Below are 27561 nucleotides of genomic sequence, written 5' to 3' on the forward strand. Positions count from 1 at the left end.
AGTCTGAACGCATCTTCCCTATACCCAACGCTTTTATACTCTCTCTCTCTCTCTATCTTGCTAGTCTCTCTCCCTCGGCTGCTGATCTTTGTTGCGTTCAAGATAATTGATTGCGGTAACTGTGGTGATCTGTTCTCACCCTCTCTCTCTTGTGTGTTCTTGCGTCGAATTGTAGTTAGGCTTGAAATCATTTCTGCTATTTGCATTCATTTTTTTTTTTGTCTTTTGGCTATTAAGCTTGCTTTCTTCTTTAATTTACCTCCCCTAGTTCGATTCCGATACATTCGCTTTCATTTCCAGCTTGCACTGCTATTTGCTTTCGTTCTTGCTGCCTTTTAGTTTTCCATCTTTTATTTTATTTGAAGTACCAAAGTAGAAAAGGCGGAAAAAGAAAAAAAGATCAAAAGAAGTGAGAGATGGCTGAAGTAGGTGCGGCGGCGACGGGATTCTTAGATCGCTTGATCGCTCAAATCAGGCCCCCATTTACTTACATGTGTTGCTTCAATAGCAACATCATGGAACTTGAAACTCGATTCAGAGACTTGGAAACAACAAGACAAGGGGTTCAAATGGGAGTGGATGAAGTCCGTAGACAGGTCAGGTTCGTTGGACCTAATGTTGAGGCTTGGCTGAATCGTGTGAATGAGGTCACAATTGAGGTTGAGGAAATTATCCAATACAAGGCCATAGTCAATGAAGGGTGTATAAATGGGTGGTGCCCCAATCTTCCACTGCGTTACTCACTGAACAAAAAAGCCGTGATGATGACCAAGGTTATCGTTTGTCTCCAGGATGATGGCATTCTATATACTCAGTCATCTTACAGCCCACCTCCTGCAGGCATGATGACCATAACCGTTAGAGGTTTTATGGAGTTTGAGTCTCGAAGGCTCAACATGGAAGAGATCATTATGGCTCTGAAGCATGATGAGATCAACTTGATTGGGGTTTGCGGGATGGGAGGTGTGGGCAAGACAACTCTGGTGAATGAAGTTGCAGAAAGAGTGAAGGAAGATAATCACTTTGACGAAGTTGCAATGGCCGTTCTCGGGCCATGCCCGAACCTAACCTATGTTCAGGCTTGCATGGCAGACATGCTTGGTTTGAAAGATCGTCTTCTTAACATAGAGAGCCCAATTGTGAGAGCTGATCTCCTACGTAGGAGACTTCTACAGGATAACAAGAAAGTCCTTGTTATACTGGATGACATTTGGGAAGAATTTGACCTACAGGCCATTGGAATCCCTTTGGAAGGCACTAATAAGAAAATGAAAACACTTTATACGTCTCGGACTCAAAATCTATGGCTTCATCTACCAACTAAAAAGGAGATCTGTCTTGAACTCTTGTCAAAAGATGAAGCATGGCAACTATTCAAGGAGAAAGCCGGCGATTCAGCTGATGCTCAAGATTTGAAACCCATAGCCAAACAGATTGTGAATGAATGTGGACGTTTACCGCTTGCTCTAGTACTTATTGGTAGGGCACTTTCAAAAAAAAGTGGGAGAAATGCCATTAAGGAGATATGGAAAGATATGTTTCATCGGCTAACTTGTGCAAGCAGCACTCCAGCGGATAAGCATTTGTATTCAAGTCTAGTGCTGAGTTATCAATATTTAGAATGTGAGGAAGCTAAGCGCCTGTTTTTGCTTTGTTGCTTATTTAAAGAGGATGAAGATATCCGTATTGAAGATTTGGCCAGATACGGATTGGGGCTATCACTTTTCGACGGAATAAATGAAATGGGTGAAGCAAGGCGTCTAGTTTCTCTTATTGTTGATTATCTAAAGAGACGTTATTTATTGCTAGACAGTGAAGATGAAGAAGAAGAGCGTGTAAAAGTGCTTGATGTAGTGCGCAAAATGGGTGTATCTATTGCATCTAAAGAAAAATATGCTCTAGTAAGCCATGGTGGAGTATCTCATTGGCCAAAGATGGTCAAACTTGGGTATTATACTGCTATCTCGGTGATATCAGAGGAAATTAAAGAGCTTCCTGAAGGATTGAAATACCCAAATCTCGAGTTCTTAATGTTACAATGCAGGGAACTTGAGAAACTACCGCCCAACATTTTTGAGGGCATGGGAGAACTCAAAGTTTTAGAACTCAATAGTTTCGATGGCTTCCTAACACTTCAAGCCTTGAGGAACCTTACTATGTTATCTCTTGAAGGATTTCGTGGAGTGTTGGATAATGTATCTCTAAATGGAAATCTACTGAATCTAGAAATCCTCAACTTTCGCAATTCGAAGATCGAGGAGCTACCGGAAGAAATCGGGGAACTGGTTAGCTTAAGGTTGTTAGATTTGACAAACACTAAGTTACTGAATAGAATACCGCCAGACGTCATATCACGCTTGGTTCATTTAGAAGAACTCCACAGCATGGGCAGCAAATTTATAGGTTGGGAAGGAGAAGGCAAGGAAGAAGAAGGGAGAAATGCAAACCTAAGAGAGTTTAAGTCCTTGCACAATTTAAATACTTTAAAGATTCAAATAAGAGCTCATGTACTTGTTCCAAAACTCCCAATATTTAGCAAATTGGAAAATTACTTGGTTGGAATTATTGATACCAATGATGATAGCGATGATGATAAAGTTTTTGAACACTTATTTACAGAAACCAAAAGGATCTTGGGGGGCAAAGTGTCGATTCCGATACCTTTAGATGGTGGAGGGATTGATTCGCTCTCAAAGACTAGTGATGGTCTAGTTCTTCGAGGGACAGGATGCAATGATCTGGTGCGAGAGGTACTACTTCGGGTTGAGGTTGATGGAATCCAACAATTGAAGATTCTGATTCTCAGTAAATGTGATACACCAGAATGTCTTCTCAATACAATGAATCCAGTACATCTACCTACTGCTCCTGTTCTTGCTTCTGCTGTTTTCCCTGTCCTGCACACATTGCATCTCAACAGGCTACCTAATTTAAGAGAGATATGCCGCGGCTCAGTCCCAGCACGTTCCTTTGGGGAACTAACTTCTATCAGAGTCCATAATTGCAGAAGATTGAGAAATCTCTTCCAGCTAACAATTGTAGGATGTCTCACTCAAGTCAAACATCTCTTCATAAGCTCCTGTGGTATGATGGAAGAAGTTATTAGGAAGGAGCACCAAGAGGATATCCATGTTGCAACCAACAGAATCGTGTTCCCAAAGTTGGAAGTCTTGAAGCTTGTGAAGCTACCAAGACTAATGGGTTTTTGCACAGGGATTGACCAGATTGATTTCCCTCAATTGAAAGAACTATGTCTTGAAGATATGCCACTGGTCAACCTCCTCTTCCACAACAACTGTAATTTGTCTTCCAATTCAGAGCGAAAGAACAATGTCAACATCGTTGCTCTTTTCCCCCAGTTGGTATGCCGACCTATTTTTTTTTTCCCTTTCCCTTTCTCTTTCCCTTCCCTTTTTTTCTTTTCTTTTTATTTTTTTTTCGTAATTTCATATCTTCTGTTGCAATATGACTTTGTTAGGGTTGACAACATTGCAAAAGAGAATTCGAATTAGGTTGCAATATGAATTTTTTTAGCCATGATTTTTTAGGTTGCAACCATTGCATAATTATTAGATAGATTCTCAAACAGATATGTTGAATTTCGGGGCCACAATTTATGAATTAGCCAAAAAAGAAAAGGCACTATGATAATTTCATATTTCCATAAGCTTTCTTGTTTTGGATGAGTGTTCCCAACCCAATTGTATCCGATAAACTTGTATAATTCAACGGCTGCGATAGTCTTCGGCTTCGAAAGAAACAGAAAAGATATCATAATCATTGCTGTAAATTGCAGATATTATAACTGCATGCACTGACCGAATGAGTTGTTTGCAGGTCTCACTACCTAACTTGGAGGTCCTTGATGTCAGCGAACTTGAGAATCTGGAAAGACTAGGACATAGTCCACTTCCAGCAGGGTCATTGTCAAAACTGAAAGAATTTTTGGTGCGTCGCTGTGGCAAACTGCTCTGTGTTTTTTCATTACAATTCCTTCCGATGCTACAAAATCTGCAAAAACTTTGTGTAGAAGGCTGTCCAAAGATAGGATCCGTGGTCAAGAATGACAAAGAAGAAGAAGCGGCTGATGATAGTAGCTTGATCATCCCTCAACTATGGTATCTTAGAATTAGTGACATGGACAACCTTAAAAGTTTCTACTCCAGTTCTACAGCATCCAATGCCAAATCCTTGTTCAATCACCAGGTATGAGTGTCGTAGCTCCTTTTGTACCATGGTCATGCACAAAATAAAAAATCAGAAGATAAGGATTAGAGTTTCAATTTGATTGGTTATTTGAGCTATTTGATCGATCAACGCCTCAAGTACTAAAAGTAAATTCCGTAAACTGTTAACCTGCATTGCTCACTCCACCTTGAGGTTGCAAACCCCCAGCCCCAGGGCTTAGACCTTGAAATTACCGGGTAATATGGGAAGAGGTGACTACAGTCGGACACCCTCAGGTAGGGAACATGCAAAAAAATAGAAAAGGTTAACCGTAGATATTTTCTGAATGAAAGTTTTACAGATTACTTTTTTTGAACAGCAAAAAAGGAAAGTTTTACAGATTACAACATCGCATATATTTAACATTTTACCTTTCCTAACAATTTATAGATCAACAATCTGCTATTATATTACGATTTTGGGTTCGGCTGATATCAGTTTTTTTGTTCAGCGAAACCTAGCCCTCATAGCAAGGGTTGTTGCCGTTGGAACTGCATAATGAATTCCATCTGCCTCCTTTTATTGTTAGAATAGCGAAATTAACACCTTTGAATAATAGTTGAACTCCTGACCTCCTTTCTCGTTGTACTTTAAGTGCACTCTTGATGCTGTTGGGCTAAAGGCTTCTTTGGTGTTTGGTAGATACCATTGCGTTCTCTTTCACAACAATGAATTAACTCATGATCATGTACCCTGCAACTTGCCTGTTCATCAGTCCCAAATTACCTTCATCTTATTTTTGTCTACTTCAACTTTGACAAAAACAACATTACTGTTTGCAAACCGAAATATACCTTCCAACCAGTAACACCATTAGTTTCTGAAACATCCCACATCGGGAAACCATAGAACAAGTCAAAAGTGGTGTATAACAAAGTGTGAGCATGTAATTCGTAGTTAACATTTTCAGCCATATGGTTAGGACAAGGGTTAGCAGTGCAGGTGGTGATATCAGAGCCTACACTTACCGAAAGTGTAGGACGGGTCCCGCAAGGAGGCATGCTTGGATGGGCCCGATAATCAAAGGAGCTTGACATGCTTAAACGGGTACTGCCTCACATTGCTTGGTGGGACGTCTTCGTTGCGATCTTAAGTAGGGGAGATTGAAATATGCCTCCTCGGATGGACCCGATAATCAAAGGAGCTTGACATGCTTAAGTGGGTACCTGCCTCACATTGCTTGGTGGGACGTCTTCGTTGCGATCTTAAGTACGGGAGATTGAAATATAAAACGAAGTGTGAGCAGCTACTATGTAACTCGATATTAATCTTTTGAGTCATGTGATTGGGCTAAGGATATTAACTGGTCTGTGTAACTCGATATTAATCTTTTGAGCCACATGATTAAGCTAAGGATATTAGCAGGTTTGTTGGCACAGGTCGCATGTTACAGTTCCTTCTTCTTCTTCTTCTTCTTCTTCTTCTGGTCCTTTGGATCATGTGATTATGGCATGATTGTGCTTGCTTTGTATTGCAGGTTAGATTTCCTGGATTGGAAAAATTGGAACTAGAAGGGTGTGCTAGTTTGAGAAATACATTTCATCCTTACATGGGAGTTCTTGTGAATCTCAAGGAAATAATCATTAAAGATTGCTTGAAGATGAAAACAGTAATTGACAAGGAAGAAGTACTAGGAGACGGAGAAAGAACAATGTTCCCGCGTTTGGGTAAATTGGAACTTCATCATCTACCAGAATTGACGAGTTTTTGCCACTTTACGTGTCCTTTAAAATTGCCACTACTAAGCCAGATGGCCATATGTGATTGCCCTAGAATGGATTCATTCTCTTCGGGACATGTGAGCACCCCAAATCTCTCCTTGAAAGGTGTATCACTGTATCCTGAAGAACGGCTAAGATGGTGATGTCATGACAGTGACGGCACAAAAAATCAAGAGGATGGGGAACCAAAAAATGGGGGAAAGAAAATATCTGGAAGGATCTCCGTAGAAGAGGTGCAACTTGGCCGGGCAATACACACTTTTCTTGAATCACCTGTAGGTTGCAACTCTTGATCTTCCAACACTATTTTGTAGCTCCATGGTCCTATCTTTTGCTTTACTGTATTTTGCCTTTCAGTATTCCCAGTTTGACCTTCTTGCCTTTTAACTCCTCATAATAATTTCAGTGTAGCTGCAACAAAAATGTGTATAACCATTTTCGGTAAGTGTCAAAAACTACTGCGCCCGATCTAGAATCCTGTACATTCAACTCAAAATTAATTAGCAATGAGTAGAGAGACTGCCCAAACTCATACTAATTTTGGAGATTATAAATAACAAATGTAGGACAAATTCCAATACTCCTCCACATGTGTGACTCTGACTTGGACGTGTAGAGATCAACAAATGATCTGGAACGTACAGATCACAACGAAATAATTAAGGTGCAAGTATGGCACAAACAAAGGGGAAAAATCTTTGAAAACCTAACTTTGATATCATATTATATTGTTGACCACCAATTCATCTAAAAGCTTAAGCTAGGTCCCACATTGGTTATTTATAACCTTTTGTGGGCAGCATGCCCTTTGGAATTTCCAGATTCCAAACGCAAGGGCCCGGAATCGAGAGAGCGCTCAGCTGGACGACAATCGCTCGCAAAATACAGAGTCGCCACTCGGGTTTTGAAGGTCCGACACCCAAGGAATCGTATTTCAAAGCACCTGCCGCGCTTTTTTGATTTGAAAAAGTTAAGGAACCAGTCCGTCATAACCATATCTGGGTTTGGGAGCCAGGTTACGAGAGGGGAAGGGTTTTAAGGCACCCCTCTTACCCAATCCGGAGATCGGTCTCTACTTAGGCATTTTGTGAAAATATTTGCGATTCTTCTTTTATTAAACAATTTTTAGCCAATTAGGACGGGAAAATAGTTAATCGAGAATTTAAAACTATAACACCTTGCAACATGTGATATGAGAATAGCATGGATGGATGGATGTACTGAAAAATAAATGAGGCGAAAAACAACACCGTGGCTGGACATCAGAATTGTGCATTGGAATGAATCTGTTGCAAGCAGTAGCCAACTTGCATGCATGGATCTGCCAACATGCAAGTTAACCATCGCACATCAGACTCATACCATCACGCGATGGTCCAGTCCCTCCAACAGGTTAAATTTTCCCTCCCTCTGGGCTCTGGAAGGACCGGTGCACACCCAGGTTCAAACCAAGCAGTTTATAAGAACTGTAAGCAAATAATTATTAGAAACAGAATAATCAGATTTTGCATCAGATCCCCTAAACAGTGGGGGTATTAAAGCAAAGGCCTAGGGCCTAGTTGCCCATGCAAGGGCAGTTTCTGGAAACAGGAGAATCATCGCGCGATGGTGTGAAACTCTCGCGCGTTGATCCTGACTGGACTTCCAGGAATTGCCTTGCATGCCTGGGCTCTGAAACATACTCAGAAGCCACCCAGGGGCATTCCCAAGCTAATGGATACGAGTTCTAAGTTAAACTACAAATTTCATCATGCAAAACAGAGAATCGATTTTAGTCATACTACACAGTTATTCATAACACTCATTAAAATAGAAAATAAACTAGCACCCCATCCCCCCGAGAACCGTCGCGCGCTGATGAGAACCATCGTGCGCGTGACTGGGTTCATCGCGCGTGGGAGTGCCAGTGCGCGGTTTGTTGTAACCTTGCTGACTTTAGGACCAGGACTGGTATAGATTACCAGCCTTGGCCCTGACAGCCCCCCTCAGGGATCAAAACAGTAAACAGTAGGTATTATACCTTTGCTTGAGTGTTATGAAAGTGGCTTGAACAAGATGGTGAAGCTTGAAAAATGAGTGTATGGACATGGTTGGAGTGAGGGGATGTCAAGTGTATAAGGGTTTGTAGAGCCTTTTTTCTTTTGCTTGATTTTTTTTGGAACCCTTGGTCTTGAAAGACCAATGGGGTATATATAGGAGAAAGGAGAGGTGTGAGGTGGGTGGAGGACTTGGCCTAGGAACCAGCCAACAAGGCTGGCCAGCCTCCCTTGGTGGAGAGGGAGGCCAACAAGGTGAGGGGAGTAGTTGTGAGGGTGGTGCAACCCAAGCACCTGCAGAACACTGTTTAGTCGACGAAAACGGGGTTCCACAGGACAGTAACCCCCTGATGATCGCAATGTTCGGCTGGAAAAAGGTGAAAACGACAGGTATTGACCATCGCGTGATGGAGTGACTTCATCGCGCGACAGTCGTACCAACCCACGCGATGGTCAAAAAGTCAAGGTTTTGATTTTGACCAAACTGGCAGGCGAAGCATCGCTCTGGAGGTTCATTCAATCGCGCGACGGTCAATCCTGAGGTCAAGGCTTTGATTTAGGGTTTTGGGCTTAGGATGGGCCCCACTCACTCCAAGCTCAAGCCTTTTCAATCTCAAGATTGTTTTTTTATCTGATTCATCATTGGGGAAACAAGAAATCATAAAACAAAGTAAACAAATGAGAAATCCAGATTGAGGTGTCTACACCTTTAAAACTAGTATATGAGTTTGGACAGCCTTTTCACTCATTGCCAATTAGCTTTAAGTTGGATGCTCTAATATAGTATCAAAGTTAGGTATTGGGTGACTTCACCTCTCGTGGTCGAGACTCCGGCGTTCGAGCAAATCTCTTAGTCTCCTCAATTCGTACATCTACGTGCATCCGGGCTGCATGTGAGGGAGTGTTTTAGAATTTATCCTACATCGTTCATCTAAATCACCCAAGCCTTACCTATTGCCAACTGATTTTATATTGGAACCCTCTAAAAAATCTAACAATGTACCACAGTATTTACCCAACCGTTATCCTAAAATAGGTGAGCAGTTCCTATTTAGGTGTTTAGAATTTAGTCCCTTCAGAAATGATAAAATTACTTGGTGCGTATCAGGACTGTGAGGACTCTTGCTAAGCACTGAAAAAGGAGAAATTTTTCCTGAAAAAGTGCCTATGAGGCTGCTGTTAATGTTGAGTTCAAGTAAGCTGATTCTGATATTTATCCGGTTTCCTGTATGACAATTAAGGCATATATGTATAGTGAAAATTTTGTTTACAAAGCGGTTGTAAACAAATGTTTACGGAATTCAATCTCAGCCGTTCAAAAGTATTTTGGATAGTCTAGATTTAAAAATAAATAAATTTCGCACGAATAGTTAGATTGTCGAAATGGACGACTGAAATTGCATGGCTCCGTAAATAAGCTATTTGCAGTGGCTTCGTAAATAAGTTTCTTCTCATACCGTCATACATATACCCCTTCTAGTTTCCACTTCCCGATGATGATTAGGTGTTGGCATTTCCTAACTACTTAGAATCTTTTTCAACAACCACTCAAAAGAAGTGGTACCTTTTGTATTGACATTGGAGAGAGTGCAATTTTATTTACCCTCCTTAAAACAAGGTGAATATTACTGTAACACCTCGCTATTTTCTATAAATAGACTCCAAAATACATTATATTTTCAAATGCTTCTAGGCCCCTATTTTCTTCATAAATATATTACATCATTAAAATAAACTTAAGTCGCCTTCTAAATAATCTTCTAGATGCTCTAAAATTAACAACTCTTCCAAGACATCTCCAAATTACTCCTTAAATGCTCCGATTCAATTTCGACTAATCCGGCTCCACACCTGAAAAAGAAATTATCCGGGAAGTATACGATACAACAGAATAACAAAACTCATAAGTGGAATCAATAAACGACAATCAACCAAGTTGAAGCAACAATCACAAGAAACCTTATACCATGTCCTCTTCAGTATATGACCTGTAATCCTCCCCCAACTCCTTCCTCACCGGGTCATCCTTGACCCATTCTGGCTATTGGATAGGCTATTGGTGCATGAGTTCACTCGATCCATGTACGAAACAATTCCATAGTACTCAACCAACAACATCATATTCAATACCAATTATTCCACTTTTTAACAAGATTCCACAGGATTGAAAATCATGAGATATTCAAAATGAGTACAAAGGTGAGAGTGAAGAAAAGATTCCGGAAATAGGAAGCATATCATATACTACCCGGATTACCTCAAATATGCCCGGCTGTTTTGTGTATGAATCAACGCCTTAAACATTTTTCCATCTTCCGACTAAATACACCGCTAGCTTACCAATCCAAAACATCACTTGCTATATATAAGATAAACTCTCAAGCTCTCTTCTTTTCTTTTTTTTCTCTTTTATCTCTCTCTCTCTCTCTCTCTAAGCTAACAATTGGAATGAGAAGTGAGGTGTGGTGTGTGGAATGGAGGGGAGGAGTGGAGTGGAGTGGAGCCTATTTATACTCATGGAAGAAGAATCTAGATCTTATCTAGAAAATCAAATCAAATCTATATCATAATCTTATAATATCTAAACAAAATCTTATAATATCTAATAATATCTTATATAATCTAATAATATCTAACAAAATCTATATAATATCTAATAAAATCCAATCCAATCTTATCCCTATCATATCTAATAAAATCCTATATTATCTCATAAAATCTAAGAGTACAATCTAATCTAATCTTATCCTAGATTTTTAGGATCATGAAGTAGGGCTAGGGTAGAAAGTCTAGGTTTAAATCTATCACTTAACAAAATCAATTATAATTACAAAAAAATACTTCAATAGAATATTTAATTTTATTCAGAAAAAAAATATTGGCCCGAAATTCGGGTCATTACAACCTACCCCCCTTAAAATAATTTCGTCCCCGAAATTAAAATGTACGTAGTCAAAATCATATAATCAAAGTATCATACAATTTGCAAAAGAAATTTTTTTTTTTGAAAAGAACATAAGTCAATAAATTCAAAGTTCTACCATTGTCCTAATAACCTCAAATTCATCCTCTGGATAATAACCTATAAAAATTATAACCACGCTTTTGCTGCGAACTCTGATAAATTTCTAATCCTTATAACCTCAAACAATAATTTCTAATGAAATCTCCTCTCGAGCAACACCTCTAGATTATACCCAAGGTCCCGATTACTCCAAATATTCTCCTCTAATAAACCTCAAATAATAACAAGGATCTTACCCCCGAGTGACGTGAAACTCACACTTCCGGTCGGGACCTGCTCTGATACCATTTGTAACGCCCTGCTATTTTCTATAAATAAACTCCAAAATACATTATATTTTCAAATGCTTCTAGGCCCCTATTTTCTCCATAAATATATTACATCATTAAAATAAACTTAAGTCGCCTTCTAAATAATCTTCTAGATGCTCTAAAATTAACAACTCTTCCAAGACATCTCCAAATTACTCCTTAAATGCTCCGATTCAATTTCGACTAATCCGGCTCCACACCTGTGAAAAAGAAATTATCCGGGAAGTATACGATACAACAGAATAACAAAGCTCATAAGTGGAATCAATAAACGATAATCAATCAAGTTGAAGCAACAATCACAAGGAACCTTATACCATGTCCTCCTCAGTACATGACCTGTGATCCTCCCCCAACTCCTTCCTCACCGGGTCATCCTCGACCCATTCTGGCTATTGGATAGGCTATTGATGCATGAGTTCACTCGATCCATGTACGAAACAATTTTATAGTACTCAACCAACAACATCATATTCAATACCAATTATTCCACTTTCAACAAGATTCCACATGATTGAAAATCATGAGATATTCAAAATGAGTACAAAGGTGAGAGTGAAGAAAAGATTCCGGAAATAGGAAGCATATCGTATACTCCCCGGATTACCTTAAATATGCCCGGCTGTTTTGTGTATGAATCAACGCCTTAAACATTTTTCCATCTTCCGACTAAATACACCGCTAGGTTACCAATCCAAAACATCACTTGCTATATATAAGATAAACTCTCAAGCTCTTTTCTTCTTTTTCTTCTCTTTTATCTCTCTCTCTCTCTCTCTCTCTCTCTCTCTAAGCTAACAATTGGAATGAGAAGTGAAGTGAGGTGTGGTGTGTGGAATGGAGGGGAGGAGTGGAGTGGAGCCTATTTATACTCATAGAAGAAGAATCTAGATCTTATCTAGAAAATCAAATCATTTCTATATCATAATCTTATAATATCTAAACAAAATCTTATAATATCTAATAATATCTTATATAATCTAATAATATCTAACAAAATCTATATAATATCTAATAAAATCCAATCCAATCTTATCCCTATCATATCTAATAAAATCCTATATTATCTCATAAAATCTAAGAGTACAATCTAATCTAATCTTATCCTAGATTTTTAGGAGTCTAGGTTTAAATCTATCACTTAACAAAATCAATTATAGTTACAAAAAAATACTTCAATAAAATATTTAATTTTATTCAGAAAAAAAAAATATTGGCCCGAAATTCGGGTCATTACAATTACCGTTCTCCCTATTTGTTAAAATGACGTGAATTCCACCACAAACTCAACTCGACATTGGAGAGTGAATAACTATATGTTCTACGTATGTATTGCGCACTAGATACATTCACATTCGTATGTATTTTAAAACAAGTTGTACTGTTTGTTTCCACAAGTTTATCGAAAAATAAGAATGATTCTGTTTTGGGCTGCAAACGTCTAAGTGTATACTGTACGCACCCTTTTAATATTTTCTTGGATTTGAGATAATCTAATCTTAATCATTTAATTTTTAAATTAAAAGGGAGTTACATGTATAACCAATCATCCATTACTCTCATGTTGAGTTTCTCTCTTGTCTCTCCTTAACGGACTTTCAAATGCGCTATAAATTTGGGTGGGCAAGAAATGAGGCTTTTTAAGAATATTTTTTACTTTCTAAACTATTAAAAATTTAAATTATGAAAACAATTGTTATTTTCTATTTTTTATTGCTGTAATTTATTGATTATGTTCATATCTTTTGAACACACAATTATGTATGACTCTCGTATGTTAAAAAGTAACCAAAAAATCATAAATAATATTTTTTTTACCAAACAAAGTCATTATTCTATTGTAATAATAATTACAATCACTATGTTTACGTCATTTAATTTCCACATTAATGAGCTAACAGTATGAACCGTTTGATTTTATTAAGATGGTCAAATGATCAAATTAGAAGCGTTTTATGAATGCTATGAAACAATAAAATAATTTGAAATCAATTTAATTAGTTAACCAATAAATTTAGATTGTTCGATATGATCAATTTTTAGTCCAATTTGATCAACATGACATTATTAAACTTTAATGTCTTATGATTACATACTTGTCAATATTCTGATGATCTCTTGTTTTAGTAACAATGCTGAATACAGTAAGACTTGATTTTCCAACTGTTTAAATTGATCATTCTTAAAATAAAACCAAGTCCTTTGCTTTAGTTCAATGTATAGTAGCCACGACTGCGACACAATAATCACGATCAAAACTGTTGGTTTCGTTATTTTTGTTGATTAAATCTGCACGTAAATTTTTGGCTTGATCGGGTTTAGAAAGTGTTAGAACTTGTGGCTCATAAGGGCCAGTTGTGAGCGTAGTGGAGTGGAGCGAAGCGCAACGAACTGCGATATGGTACGGTGTTATAAGGGTAATATGCGTATTCAGGCCATAATCCGGTTTAGGGCAGGCATAGAAGAGGTATAAATATTCTCTATTGTAAAACCTTATGTACTGTGATCATCAATAATAAGACTGCTTTCTCGTTCCCGTAGACGTACCCGGTTTTGGGAAAACCACGTACATTGCTATGTCAATTTATTTACTGTTTTATACTCGTGAATCATGTGCGTATGTGTTCCGATCCTAACAGAAAGACTCTTCATCGGCACAAAAATTTAATAATAAAATGATCTTCAAAAGCTTCAATGCTCTAACCACATTCCAAATATCATCACTGAGGGAATAATGGCAAGGTTGGCATTAAGCTCATAAGTTATACTGTTATGATCAGGGCGGAGGCACATGGGTACAAAGGAGGGCGGCTGATCCCACTGGTTGTCAAATTTCCCTTGGAATAGGTATAATTTTTACCCCAAATTTTCTAGTTTGACCCCAAATTTTCATAGAAATATGTATAATTTAGCTATTTTGACCCCACAAAAATCTCTAAATTGTCTCAGCTTGTTTTAAATGCATAGAAATCCCAAGTGTTCTCTTCTTTTCGAGAGTTGATAATGCTAGAAATGAGACTATCATGTATTATTTTTCAAATACTCCATATAACAAGTCTTTTGGGGCCAATTATGAGGCAAAAATGAATTATTAGTGCATATCGATCTTATAATTAACCTTTTAATTTAGTTATTTTTGGACTTGTGCGTAGAAAAAATATATTGCATATGGATCTAATCTTTTAACCCACTAACCCTCCGCCCCTGGTTATGATCAATATTGTCTCAAACTATCACTCCTGATATCATGAGAACTAAACATGTATGTGAAATAGTTGTTTAACAACAAGTTTAACAGTGAATTTACTATACTAGACTAGAGATAAATTTGACGGAAAGATCTAGATGTTATTTAACGCTATGCACACAGGTTGGGAGACAATTACAGTTGGGAAGTGCATTTAAGTACGGATAATCTGTTAGTATTCATATTAGTTAGTTTTTTAATTATACAACGCTATTTTTTTTAGTCTAGCTACCTCCCCCTCCCTTCGTTCAAATAAAAATTAATTTATTCACATTCTAATCTTCTTCTATTACTGGTTTTTTTTTTTTTGGCCAAACAAATGATACTCCCTCCGTTCTCTTTTTAAAGTTCAGTATTCCATTTTGGGCTGTCTCTTAATAATTGTCCATTTTGTAAAGTTAGTGGATAAAAGTTGATACATTTTTCATTTTGCCCCTAAAAGTATATTTCATTTTGAAAAGTTAGTGAGTAAAAGTGTAATGATGATGTCTCCATGAAGGATAAAGAGGGAAAATGAAGGTAAAAGTTGATGTGAAAGGTGTAATGATGATATTTTCTTAATAAGTTAGAGTTACGAAACATGACATTTAAAAATGGACGGAGGGAGTGATAACTTCAATATTGATAGTAAAAACAAAGATACACAAGATAGCATCCATCTTTCATCGAACGACTAAAAAGCTACTAAAGCGGGTAGCCTTGACACCCGGACCACTACTACTCTCCAAACTAAAGAACTAGTCATCCCATTCACACTCCAACGTTCAAAAGAAAACTCACGCTAATCAAATTCCCACTTCACCATATAAGCTTCGATGGAAATTCAATCAAAAAATTAAAAAGAAAAAAAATGGGAAAAGAATTTCTATAAACATCACGAACTATCGTAATTTGTCACTGGCAGAATCACCGCGTCGACCACGATCATAAATCACGGATTTTTGGTAGCCTCAAGACAGTAACCAGAACCAAAACTGCAAACGACGACCCACCAGCAATCATGCATTGGAGACGATGGAGGAGGGAGCGGCGGAGGAGGGTCAATGATGAAAGAGAAGCCGAGAAAAAAGAAAAGAAGGAATACTACAAAAAAAACTCTCAGATCCAAGTTTGAGAGAGAAAATTTCCACCGAAAATAAAGAGTTATTGAAAGAAAAAAAAGTTATCACTAAAGAAGAAGCAAATATAGAGAAAAACCTTCCCTTCCGGCCCTATTCGAAATTAAGAACAAAATGTCTCCCTCCTTTACGCCCTATGAAATACTCCTACAATTTACGTTGTGAGAGTTGATCATTGATCGAGGGGGGACAGCGGGAGGTCCAACTGGTGAAAGCAACGGGCATCAATAACGGAGAAAAGTTACGAGAAATTTACCACGTCATTTGGCCTACGTGGTGTTTGAGCAACACATTCGTATTATTTAAAAATGTATTGAACGGTCCATATTAAAACACTTTCTCTCTCTCATTCCATCATTTTCTTTCCTCTTTCTCTCTTTTTTTTTTTTTATCTTTCTAAATCCGAACCGTCAAAGCCAAAAGGGACGGTTCGAATGTGACGAATGGCATAATAAAAATCTTCTCGAAAAGTTACACCTTCTCTCTCTCTCTCTCATTACATGTTCAGCTGTACATTGCTCTCACCTCTCTGGCGTTCTCACTCAGTCTCTCTCGTGTGCTGGTACTTGGTTGGGTTGAAGCTAATCTCCTCAAGTGACTGCTCATTCTCCTTGCTTCGGTTTATCCCCTGTGGTGATCAGTTCTCAATCTCTCTCTCTCTCTCTTGCTTGTCGTGTGTTCGTGCGTTAAATTGTAGCTAGGCTTGAAATCAAATCTGGTAGAACTTGTTTTCATTTGTTCTGTCTTTTGGCTATTAATCTTGCCTAATTTCTTCTTTACCTCTTCCTATTCCATTCTGTTACCCTTCGCTTTAATTTTCATCTTGCACTGCTATTTGCTGTACTTCTTGCTGTCTTTTGGCTTTTCGTCTTTCATTTTCTTTGATTTCCTCCAAGTACCAAAGGAGAGAAAGCGGAAAAAAAAAAAAAAACAAGAAAACCAAAACAAAATCAGATTAAATTGCTAGGGATCTAAGCCCATTGCTCATTGCTCTCGGAAACCAAAAAATCTACTTTCGGAAACTTGTGCCCATTGCTCTCGCCTCTCTCCATCTCTCACGCTCTCTGCCTCTCTCTCACTCACAGTCTCTCTCGTCTGTTTTTTTTGGTAGGCAAAAATTTATTAAAAACAGAGAGAGAAAAAAGAGAAATTTAACAAAGAAATTAAACGGTATATCACATAGGCCGAAACTGAACCCCAAAGATTTAAAATGGAGGCCTAAAAATACAGCAATCAAGCACATTCGTAATTTCTTATCTAGATAAACAATAAAGACCAAAAAGAAAAAAGGTAAATTGAGTAGGAGGACATACTATAAGGGTTTTTGCCATGATAAGGATATAAATATTTTCCTCTACAGTTTAAAGGACATTATGTCCAAGATTTACAAATAACCCTTTCCAAAGTTGACCGGCGTTGACCAAAGTTGACCGGCGTTGACTGGCGTTGACCAAAATTGACCGGAATTGACCAAAGTTGACCGGCGTTGACCAAGGTTGACCGGTGTTGAAAGTGCCTAAAACCCTAAGGTACCCTATGAAAGTGTCTAAACCGCTAAAACCTTATAATAGGAAAATGAACCCTAAAACCCTATAAAAGTGCCTAAAACCCTAGGGTACTATATAAAAGTGCCTAAAATTTTAAGATACCCTATATATGAAAGTGCCTAAAACCTTAGGGTACCCTATGAAAGTGCAACAAGATCGAAAAACACGAAAAAAGACATTTTGTGTTAGCCAAACAAGGCCCTTGTCTCATTTAAGATCATTTAAATTAAAAAAGACATTTTTGTGTTAGCCAAACAAGGCCCTTGTCTCATTAAAGGCAATTTGGTCTTTTCACGGACTTTTAAACTCTAAAATATTTTCATTAATGAACTTTATACATCACTGAAACTTAAGCTGGACTAAATCTAATTTGGGACCTCTTTTTTGGACTTTAAACCAACAGTAATGCTACACGCACAGCAACTGTGCACAGATTTTGTGCATAGATTTTTTGTGGGGTCCACTACGGGTTCCACACAAATAATCCAAGCCGTTCATTAAATGTAAAACATTTTTTCAAGGGCCCCCACCAAAAATCAGCTCAATCCGATACTCATAGATGCTTGATTCAACCATTTAACTTTTCATTTGAATCTCAGGATAATGAAAAGTTAAATGATTGAATCAAACACTTATAGTTATTGGATTGAGCTGATTTTTGGTGGGGGGCCTTGAAAAAATGTTTTACATTTAATGAACGGCTTGGATTATTTGTGTGGAACCCGTAGTGAGCCCCAAAAAATATCTGTGCACAAAATCTGTGCACAGTTGCTGTGCGTGTAGCATTACTGTTAAACCAATTTGCTGAAAGAAAAAACACAGCGCTAGTGCCTTTATACTCTCTCTCTCTCTCTCTCTCTCTCTCTCTCTCTCTTGCTAGTCTCTCTCCCTCGGCTGCTGATCTTTGTTGCGTTCAAGATAATTGATTGCGGTAACTGTGGTGATCTGTTCTCACCCTCTCTCTCTTGTGTGTTCTTGCGTCGAATTGTAGTTAGGCTTGAAATCATTTCTGCTATTTGCATTCATTTTTTTTTTTGTCTTTTGGCTATTAAGCTTGCTTTCTTCTTTAATTTACCTCCCCTAGTTCGATTCCGATACATTCGCTTTCATTTCCAGCTTGCACTGCTATTTGCTTTCGTTCTTGCTGCCTTTTAGTTTTCCATCTTTTATTTTATTTGAAGTACCAAAGTAGAAAAGGCGGAAAAAGAAAAAAAGATCAAAAGAAGTGAGAGATGGCTGAAGTAGGTGCGGCGGCGACGGGATTCTTAGATCGCTTGATCGCTCAAATCAGGCCCCCATTTACTTACATGTGTTGCTTCAATAGCAACATCATGGAACTTGAAACTCGATTCAGAGACTTGGAAACAACAAGACAAGGGGTTCAAATGGGAGTGGATGAAGTCCGTAGACAGGTCAGGTTCGTTGGACCTAATGTTGAGGCTTGGCTGAATCGTGTGAATGAGGTCACAATTGAGGTTGAGGAAATTATCCAATACAAGGCCATAGTCAATGAAGGGTGTATAAATGGGTGGTGCCCCAATCTTCCACTGCGTTACTCACTGAACAAAAAAGCCGTGATGATGACCAAGGTTATCGTTTGTCTCCAGGATGATGGCATTCTATATACTCAGTCATCTTACAGCCTATATACTCAGTCATCTTACAGCCCACCTCCTGCATACTTGGAGACCATCACCAATAGAGATTTTATGGGGTTTGAGTCTCGAAGGCTCAACGTGGAAGAGATCATTACGGCTTTAATGCATGATGAGATCAACTTGATCGGGGTTTGCGGGATGGGAGGTGTGGGCAAGACAACTCTGGTGAATGAAGTTGCAAAAAGAGTGAAGGAAGATTATCACTTTGACGAAGTTGCAATGGCTGTTGTCGGGCAATGCTGGAACCTAACCGATGTTCAGGCTTGCATTGCATTGACGCTTGGTTTGAAAAGAATTCATGACGTGGTGAGCCCACAAGTGAGAGCTGATCTCCTACGTAGGAGACTTCTACAGTATAACAAGAAAGTCCTTGTTATACTGGATGACATTTGGGCAGAATTTGACCTACAGGTCATGGGAATCCCTTTGGATGGCACTAATAAGAATATGAAAACACTTTATACGTCTCGGACTCAAGATCTATGGCATGATCTACCAACTAAAAAGGAGATCTGTCTTGAACTCTTGTCAGAAGATGAAGCATGGCAACTATTCAAGGAGAAAGCCGGCGATTCAGCTGATGCTCAAGATTTGAAACCCATAGCCAAACAGATTGTGAATGAATGTGGACGTTTACCGCTTGCTCTAGTTCTTATTGGTAGGGCACTTTCAAAAAAAAGTGGGAGAAATGCCATTAAGGAGATATGGAAAGATATGCTTCATCAGCTAACTTGTGCAAGCAGCACTCCAGTGGATAGGCATTTGTATTTAAGTCTAGCGCTGAGTTATCAATATTTAGAATGTGAGGAAGCTAAGCGCCTGTTTTTGATTTGTTGCTTGTTTGAAGGGGATGAAGATATTCATCTTGAAGATTTGGCCATATATGGATTTGCGCTATCTTTTTTTGACGGAATGAATCAAATGGCAGAAGTAAGGTGTCGAGTTTATCATATTGTTGATGATCTTAAGAGCCGTTATTTACTGGTAGACAGTGAAAAGGAAGAGTGTGTAAAAGTTCATAACATGGTGCGCCATATGGGCATATCTATTGCATCTAAAGATGAATTTGCTCTAGTAATGCATGGTGCAATATCTCAGTGGCCAAAGACGGCCACACATGAGCATTATACTGCCATCTCTATGATAATGGATCAAATTGAAGAGTTTCCTGAAGGATTGACATACCCAAATCTTGAGTTTTTAATGTTACGATGCCATGAACTTGAGAAATTACCGCCCAACTTTTTTGAGAGCATGGGAAAACTCAAAGTTTTGGAACTTCGTCGGTTTTGTGGTATCCTACCACTTCAACCCTTAAAGAACCTTACTACGTTGTCTCTTGAAGGATTTTGTGGCACGTTGGATAATGTATCTCTAATTGGAGGTCTACTTAATCTAGAAATCCTCAACTTTCGCTATTCGATGATCGAGGAGCTGCCAAAAGAAATCGGGGAACTGGTTAACTTAAGGTTGTTAGATCTGAGGGACACTCCTTCACTGACTAGAATAATGCCAGGTGTCATATCACACCTGGTTAATTTAGAAGAACTATACTTCTGGGGTAGCCAATTTATTTATTGGGAAGGAGAAGGAAATGAAGAAGCAGGGAGAAATGCAAACCTAAGAGAGTTTGAGTTCTTGTCCAATTTAAATACCTTAGAGATCAATATAAGGAGCCATGTACTTATTCCAAGAGTCCCAATATTTAGCAAACTTAAAATATATAAGGTTGCAATAGCCGATAGCTATTATTTTGATGAACGCAACGATGATTTCGATTCCATCAATATTACGGATTTTTCAAGAGAAAAATTTGAAAGGGTGTTGGTGGTCCTAGCGTCGATTGCAATCCCTTCAAACCGTGGAGGGATTGACTTGCTGTTAAGGAGTAGTGATTGGCTATATCTTAAAGGGGAAGGATGCAATGATCTGGTGCGGGAGTTAATACTCCAGGATGGGGTTAATGGACTCCAACAAATGAAGGTTCTGCAGATCAATCGATGTAATCTGTCTTCCAATCCAGAGCAAAATGACAATGTCGGCTTCCTGTCTGTTTTCCCCCAAAAGGTACATCTGCCTATTTTTCTCTCTCATTCCATTTCCTTTTGTTTCTTTTTTCTTATTTGTCACGTATTTTCATATGTTCTGTTACAATATGGATAGAGAGGCAATAGAGAATTTGTATAGGCTTACCAATATTGCAAAAAAGAATATGTATTAGGATTGACAATATACTTCAGTGCTGGTAGCACACGGAAGGACCTTTGATTTGGCCTTGACATTGGTGAAGGCTATGCGGTTTTGAGGGCAACATTCATTGGCAGACGTGTAATAGCATATTTGATTATCCTTTTTTTTAAAAGAAATTTAAAAAAAAAGGAGACATGTTAATAAGTCTTGCACTAATAATTAAACATTTTGTTATGTGACACCACAGTAGATGGAGTCCAGATATATAGAATCATTCCGTCTTAGATGTAAACGACCATAACAGTTAACCAAGACCTTATTTCCCTTTTTCTACTTTTCCTTTTGCGCACATGGGATGTTAAAAGCTACCCTTAAAAAATTGATAACTTACAAGTTTTAGCCATTATTTTTTACGTCAGAACCATTCTATAATTATTAGATTCTCAAGCTGGGGTGTTCAACTTCAGGGCCACAAATCATGAATTAGCATAAAAGTGAAGGCATTTAACTGATTTCGTATTTCCATAAGCATGCTGTCCTGTTTGGATAAGTGTTCACAACCCAATTGTATTCGACAAACCTCTGTATAATTCAAGGACTGTGATATCTTCAGCTTCAACACAAAATCATTGTTGTAAATGGCAGACGTTATAACTGCACTGACCAAATGAGTTGTTTGCAGGTTTCATTACCTAACCTGGAGGTCCTAAATGTTGCCGAGCTTCAGAATCTAGAAACACTAGGACACGTTCCACTTTCAGTGGGGTCATTCTCAAAACTGAAAAAAATTTCCGTGCATGACTGCGGCAAACTGCTCTGCGTTTTTCCATCACAATTGGTTCCGATGCTGCAAGGGCTTCAGGAGCTCACCGTAAAAAGTTGTGACTCACTGGAGGTAGTCTTTGGATTGGAAGGGTTGGAATCTAATGAACCAATCCCAGAGATTTTATCTCCATTGAAATTTGTCAAATTTTGCTATCTACCCAAATTGAATCGCATTTCAAAGAGAGATCCTGTGGGCTTCAATTACATTGAGACTCTAGAGATTCACGACTGTAATAGCTTGAAATGTGTGTTCGCACCTACCATGACAAAGAGCATCCCACTACTCCGTGAGCTGAAGATATCAAGCTGCGATATGCTGTCAAGAATTGTGGCAGAGGAGAATGGGTTGGGTGAAAGTTCGGTGGATGAAGTTGAGTTCCCTCAGTTGGAAAGTTTGGAACTTCTTGATCTACCAAACCTTGTGAGTTTCTTCCCAAATGTGAATTCTACTACTCTGGCAAAATCAACTTACCACCTCCATAACCCAATCCAACCTCAACCTCTCTTCAACAAAAAGGTAAAGGGCAGAAGTCAGTCAATGTTAATGACACTTTTGAGTTACTAAGTCTCCTAACCTTTTACTATTACGAGTTTCTTTTTCTTTTATTTTTTTAAATTTAGTGGTTGTTAACAAATTGTAATGCTTTGCAGGTTGCCTTTCCTGGCTTGAAGTATTTAGGACTAAGTGGGTTGGAAAATGTGAGTGACCTATGGTGCAGTGAACTTCTGACCAGCTCATTCTCCAAACTGAAACAACTCGAAGTTAGAGATTGCGCGAGTTTGAGAAACACGTTCCATCCTTCCATGGTCCGAGGTCTTGTGAATCTCCAGAAACTATTCATTAACTATTGCTCGACTTTGGAAGCTGTTGTTGGCAAGGAAGAACAAATAGGAGGTTTTACCTCAGTTAGGAAAATAGATAAAACTCTGTTCCCCCAGTTAAAAAAATTGCGACTTAATAGTCTACCAAATCTGATGAGGTTTTGCCACTTTACTCATCCTTTAGAAATGCCATTGCTAAGCGAGGTGGACATATTGGACTGTCCTAATATGGATGCATTCTCTTTGGGACCGGTGAGCACCCCAAATCTCTCCTTGCTCGGTACACTGTGGAACAGTGATCTCAATAATGCCATACCGCTTTTGCAAGAGGTACGTCTACCCATTCTTTTAACAAATTCTTTCTACACACTTGGTAGCATATCATTCTCTTGCATTCTTTTCTCTTCTCTTCTTTCCTAGATTACAACTTTAGGTAAATTCAACTGCCAAAAAAGAACCAAGGAAAAGTGGCAAGGAAAAAACACTCTTTAGAACTTCATGGAATACTCACTGTCTGAGTCCTTGATTCTAAGCAGTCAAAGGGGTAAACACTACAAGCGGCCTCCCTTTATTAACTTATTGTTTGAAATACTTGAAGCTTGTTCCCTATTCGTTTTTTGAATGCTTATACTCAAACGTCCATCATACACAACTTCCAACAAGTTGTGCCAGTGGTTCTGTTACAATGTTGAGAGGGGCAAAAGAGAACTTTCGTTGATAATTAAAGATCACAAGACCAATGGGAGATTATGTAGGAAAACACATCTACATTAAGAAGATAGATTCAATATTATAAGACGTTATAACTCTGCATTTACAGTTTCAAACGATTTTCCTTATTCCTCCACTCTTCGCTCTACCTATATTATGCCAAGGAATTGCAATGGCAAGCTTGGCAGCCCATCAGTATTTACCATTTTTACATTCAAGACCCATTCAATTTCTCTCTTGAATGATAGTAAATAAGAAAATTCAAAAGACAGACCAGAACCGAATGGGCACCTATGTAATTGGAGATTCCAGATCAAGTTGTAAAAGGTGGGTTGCCACTTCATATTTCTTATTTTGCCACTTCATATTTCTTATTTTTCTAAACTTTAAAGGAAGATTTATTAATCGAATGTAAAGAATGCAAGAGATTAAAGGGACCAGAGAAAAAGCGGCATCCTGCCATCACCCCTTCATATTTCTTACGGCCACCAAGAATATTCAGGCCAGTCACCGAACTATCAAAAAAGCCAGAGAGATCATGTGCTTGAGTCCATCCTTGTGGAAACTGCTCATTGGATGCCAAACAAATTAAGGTGTAAATAAACTAACAACTCAGTTAAAGATTTTCTTTTCGGGTTTGGTTTCATTCTACACCGTCTATTCTTGCTATTGTTTGATACAATAGGGGCTTTACTTATAGAATTTTGTTTCGTAAATATTATACTAGTGGTGTGCCTAGCTCCTTTCAGCCATATGGCCCAATTCCCAACATTGGTTGCAGATTTATGTATGTGTGACGTGTGTGATGTGCATATTTATTTCCTCGATTCATTTACTATCAACCACAATCTCATCTATGGAGTTATCTAATGTTTTCAAGAATCGGAGAAAGAAGGAGGAGGAGGAGGAGAAAGAGGACGTAGACGAGGACGTGGATGAGGACAAGGAGGATCAAGGAAGTAAGTTCTACATGCATTATAGTTTTCTAAACATTTTGTACAAATAGTTAATTGGGAAATAATATTCCATTTTCTTTACTTGGTCGTTTAATGTTTCAGCTTTAATAAGAAATAAAGGACGACGAAAATTAATGATAACAAGACCAATGGGAGATTATCTAGGAAAACGCTATTGATACCTAACACCTTACCTGCTTACTACCCTTACTTTTTAGAAGAGATAAATTAACTAAGTTAACAACACACATGTTATCATTAAATTTATAGTTTCAACAGATTTTCCTGATACCTCCTATGAAGTACCGACACTCCTAGCGGCGTGTCCAATAAACTTAATTACATTTTTTAGGGGTACATGGCAATGAACACGGCGGGGACATATGTGGAGACATGGAAGGGGTTAAATATGCAAAAAAAATTAAATTTTTGGAGATAAATGTGTATTATTTCAAATATTTTGGGTTAAAAGTGTAATATGATGTATATATGATAATTGATTATATATGTAGAAGCTCATGCTTATATATCTAACTATATGTTCACTGGTATAAAATAAATTCTGTTTATTTATTTATTTTTGTCGTGTCTCCCGCATGTCTCAGTCCCATTTTTTTAGAAATCCCACTCCCGTGTCCGTGCCACATACGTGCTACATAGGATTCCTCCACTCTTTACTATAGTAATGTGTTTACACCCATTTTTGGCCAAAAATCAGGAAATGGATTTACGGGTTAAAAGGTAGCCTCGAGAGTCAAGGCCCTAGCCTTGAAAGACCTTACGACCAGTTGCCCACGAATTATGGCCGGTTATTAAGAAATGATGGGCCTTCCATATAGGCCTAAATCAGTCAAAGGCCTAAGGCTTGAATCAGTCCACCAGGCCTGAGTATTTCGTCCAGGCCTAACCCAAATTCCTAGAAGTAACGAAGGCCTAAGAAATGGGCCCAAATTGGTAGAAGCCTTGGTTTTCTCACCAGGCTTGGACTCAGAAGGCTTACATTGGGCAAAGGCCCATGATTTACCAACAAGTTTAGGCCCAATTGATGAAAAGCCCACTGCTTTAAGAGCATCGTTAAAGCCTTTAAGGAGCAATTAGGGGGCCTTAAGCTGCTCACAAGTAGCTCAAAATGCCTTAAGCTGCTCACAAGCAGCTCACAAGGAGTTCAAAGGCCTTAAGCTGCTCACAAGCAGCTCAAAGGCCTAGAATATTCTTGCTAGACAGATCTGGGTAAGCTGCTCACAAGCAGCTCAAGGTCTGAACTGGTGGGACCCCATTCTTTAACATGAAGCAAGGCCAGAGACAGGTGGCGCACATGCAGCCCTTAGAGCTATTGGTGAATGATTCATGCAGACCTAAGCAAGCTGCTCACAAGCAGCCCATCCAGGTCTGGTTAATCCTTTGTTTCTGGATCCTTCTTTCGTGAAAGATGAACCTCAGAGGATTTAAGGGCCCACAAGGGATGCAAGGACCAATAAAATGGTGGGAAGACCTGAAGAAGCCTTGGTCTTCAGCATTGGTGGGCCCAAAAGACGTCCAGTCAAGCAGTAGCTGCTCACAAGCAGCTCAAAGGCCTGGATGCTGAAGTTCCTTTTACTCTTTTACAAAGTTTTATGCAGAAAAGAAGGGCTTTTCAGGCCTTTACCATTTCCTTGGAGTAAAGGGCACGTTTTTATCAAAGAATAGCCTCTCATTGGAGCATTTTGAAGCATCAAAAGGGACACTTGGCAGCCATGCATGAAGGCCTGTGGAAGCAGCTTGAACAGCTCAAGACCTGGAACATCTGCCTATAAATTCCAGAGTTGAAGGCCTTGGCAAAGGTCCCCGACCATCAAGCCCCCGGCTTATGCAAATTTATGTTTTAATTATCTTCTATCTTTCGGTCCCCGACCATCAAGCCCCCGGCTTATGCAAATTTATGTTTTAATTATCTTCTATCTTTCGGTCCACGACCATCAAGCCCCCGGCTTATGCAAATTTATGTTTTAATTATCTTTTATCTTTCGGTCCACGACCAATCAAGCCCACGGCTTACCCTATTTATTTTTCAATTATCTTTAGTTTCCCGTTCAATCTAGCCAAGCCTAGATTTTATTTCATTTCCTTGTAGTCAGACTTTATTAAACCGTTAATGAAGTCCTTTTATTTCTGTTTTAGGCCTTGCTCTACCTTTCTTTCCATTTTTTACACGATTAGGAAATTTTAAGTCCTTAGCCCGCAAAGGCAAACCACGAACCTCCTCACGGTCTCCACCCTTAGGCCGTGCACTTTCGTCCAGTTAGAAGTCAGATTAAGGCTTCCAGGCCTTGATACGAATTTGGGCAGCAATCCTGCCCTGGCACGCCCGCATCAGGCCTAGAACTGCACTACTCGCTGTTCCTAGGCCAATTGTTACTTTTCGGAACCAAACATAATGTTAGGCCTAGCGAGGAAATGCTATTTCAGCCTACCAATCTATACTATTTGCTAACTTTACACTGTTCAGTGACTGAGAATCAAGAGAGTAAATTCTACAAACATTCTAGTTTTTCGTACAATTTCTGTAATTAGTTTCTTTCACATTAACATTTTCTTTTCTTTGCTTTAAGGAGGAAAAAACAATAAGGAGCACATGATGGTGATGACACGACAGTGACGATTCAAAAAATCGATGGTTCAAATAATGATGGTGCTTCATTGTCTTTTGTTTATTTTTCCTTTCAGGATTTCAAGTTTGGACGTTTCTCTCTTTCTTACTTGTACTTATATTGTTGTAGCTGCTATAACAATTGTGCATTATTAGTGTTGGTAAGCGTGAAAAACTATTGAGTCTTATTTTGAACATTGTAACAGTATTTATTCATTAAATGTTGTAAAATAGGTGAGCGATCCTTCTTAAGGTATTTTAATCTTAGAATTTGGCGCCAAGCTGAAATGATAAAAGTGCTTTATTGCGTGTGATGATTCTCAGTAATTTCAAGTTTAGACCACAATGTCTATTCTATGGATCAACAAAAATAGTTGGATAAGCGCATTTATTTATGTACTTTTAAGATATTTTATCAAAATAGATGACAGCACAAGTTTTATGTACCAGTGTAACTGCACGGAATTTGTGACGTGGGTCGTCCTCTGTGATCATTAAGGACACTTGTGACTAGTGGTATAAAGTTAATGGAGGTTGAGAT

The 27561-nt window shown here is 38.5% G+C and overlaps 1 protein-coding gene across 2 annotated transcripts; it reads left to right on the top strand.

Annotated features, from left to right (window-relative positions):
- Nucleotides 1–27343, top strand: LOC131319035 (disease resistance protein RPS2-like). Of its 2 annotated transcripts, XM_058349136.1 has the most exons (6): nt 1–3362; nt 3838–4206; nt 21763–22422; nt 22557–23057; nt 24319–24397; nt 26983–27343. In XM_058349136.1, exons 1-6 carry the CDS (start codon nt 417–419, stop codon nt 27027–27029), a joined length of 4602 nt encoding a protein of 1533 aa, XP_058205119.1. In that variant the 5' UTR covers nt 1–416; the 3' UTR covers nt 27030–27343. The 2 variants fall into 2 exon arrangements, with proteins under 2 accessions (XP_058205119.1, XP_058205120.1); XM_058349137.1 differs by lacking the exons at nt 21763–22422; nt 22557–23057; nt 24319–24397; nt 26983–27343 and adding an exon at nt 5705–6371.
- Nucleotides 27344–27561: the final 218 nt, after the last annotated feature.

This window comes from Rhododendron vialii, chromosome 3a (genome assembly GCF_030253575.1).
Source record: "Rhododendron vialii isolate Sample 1 chromosome 3a, ASM3025357v1".
Classification (NCBI taxonomy): domain Eukaryota; kingdom Viridiplantae; phylum Streptophyta; class Magnoliopsida; order Ericales; family Ericaceae; genus Rhododendron; species Rhododendron vialii.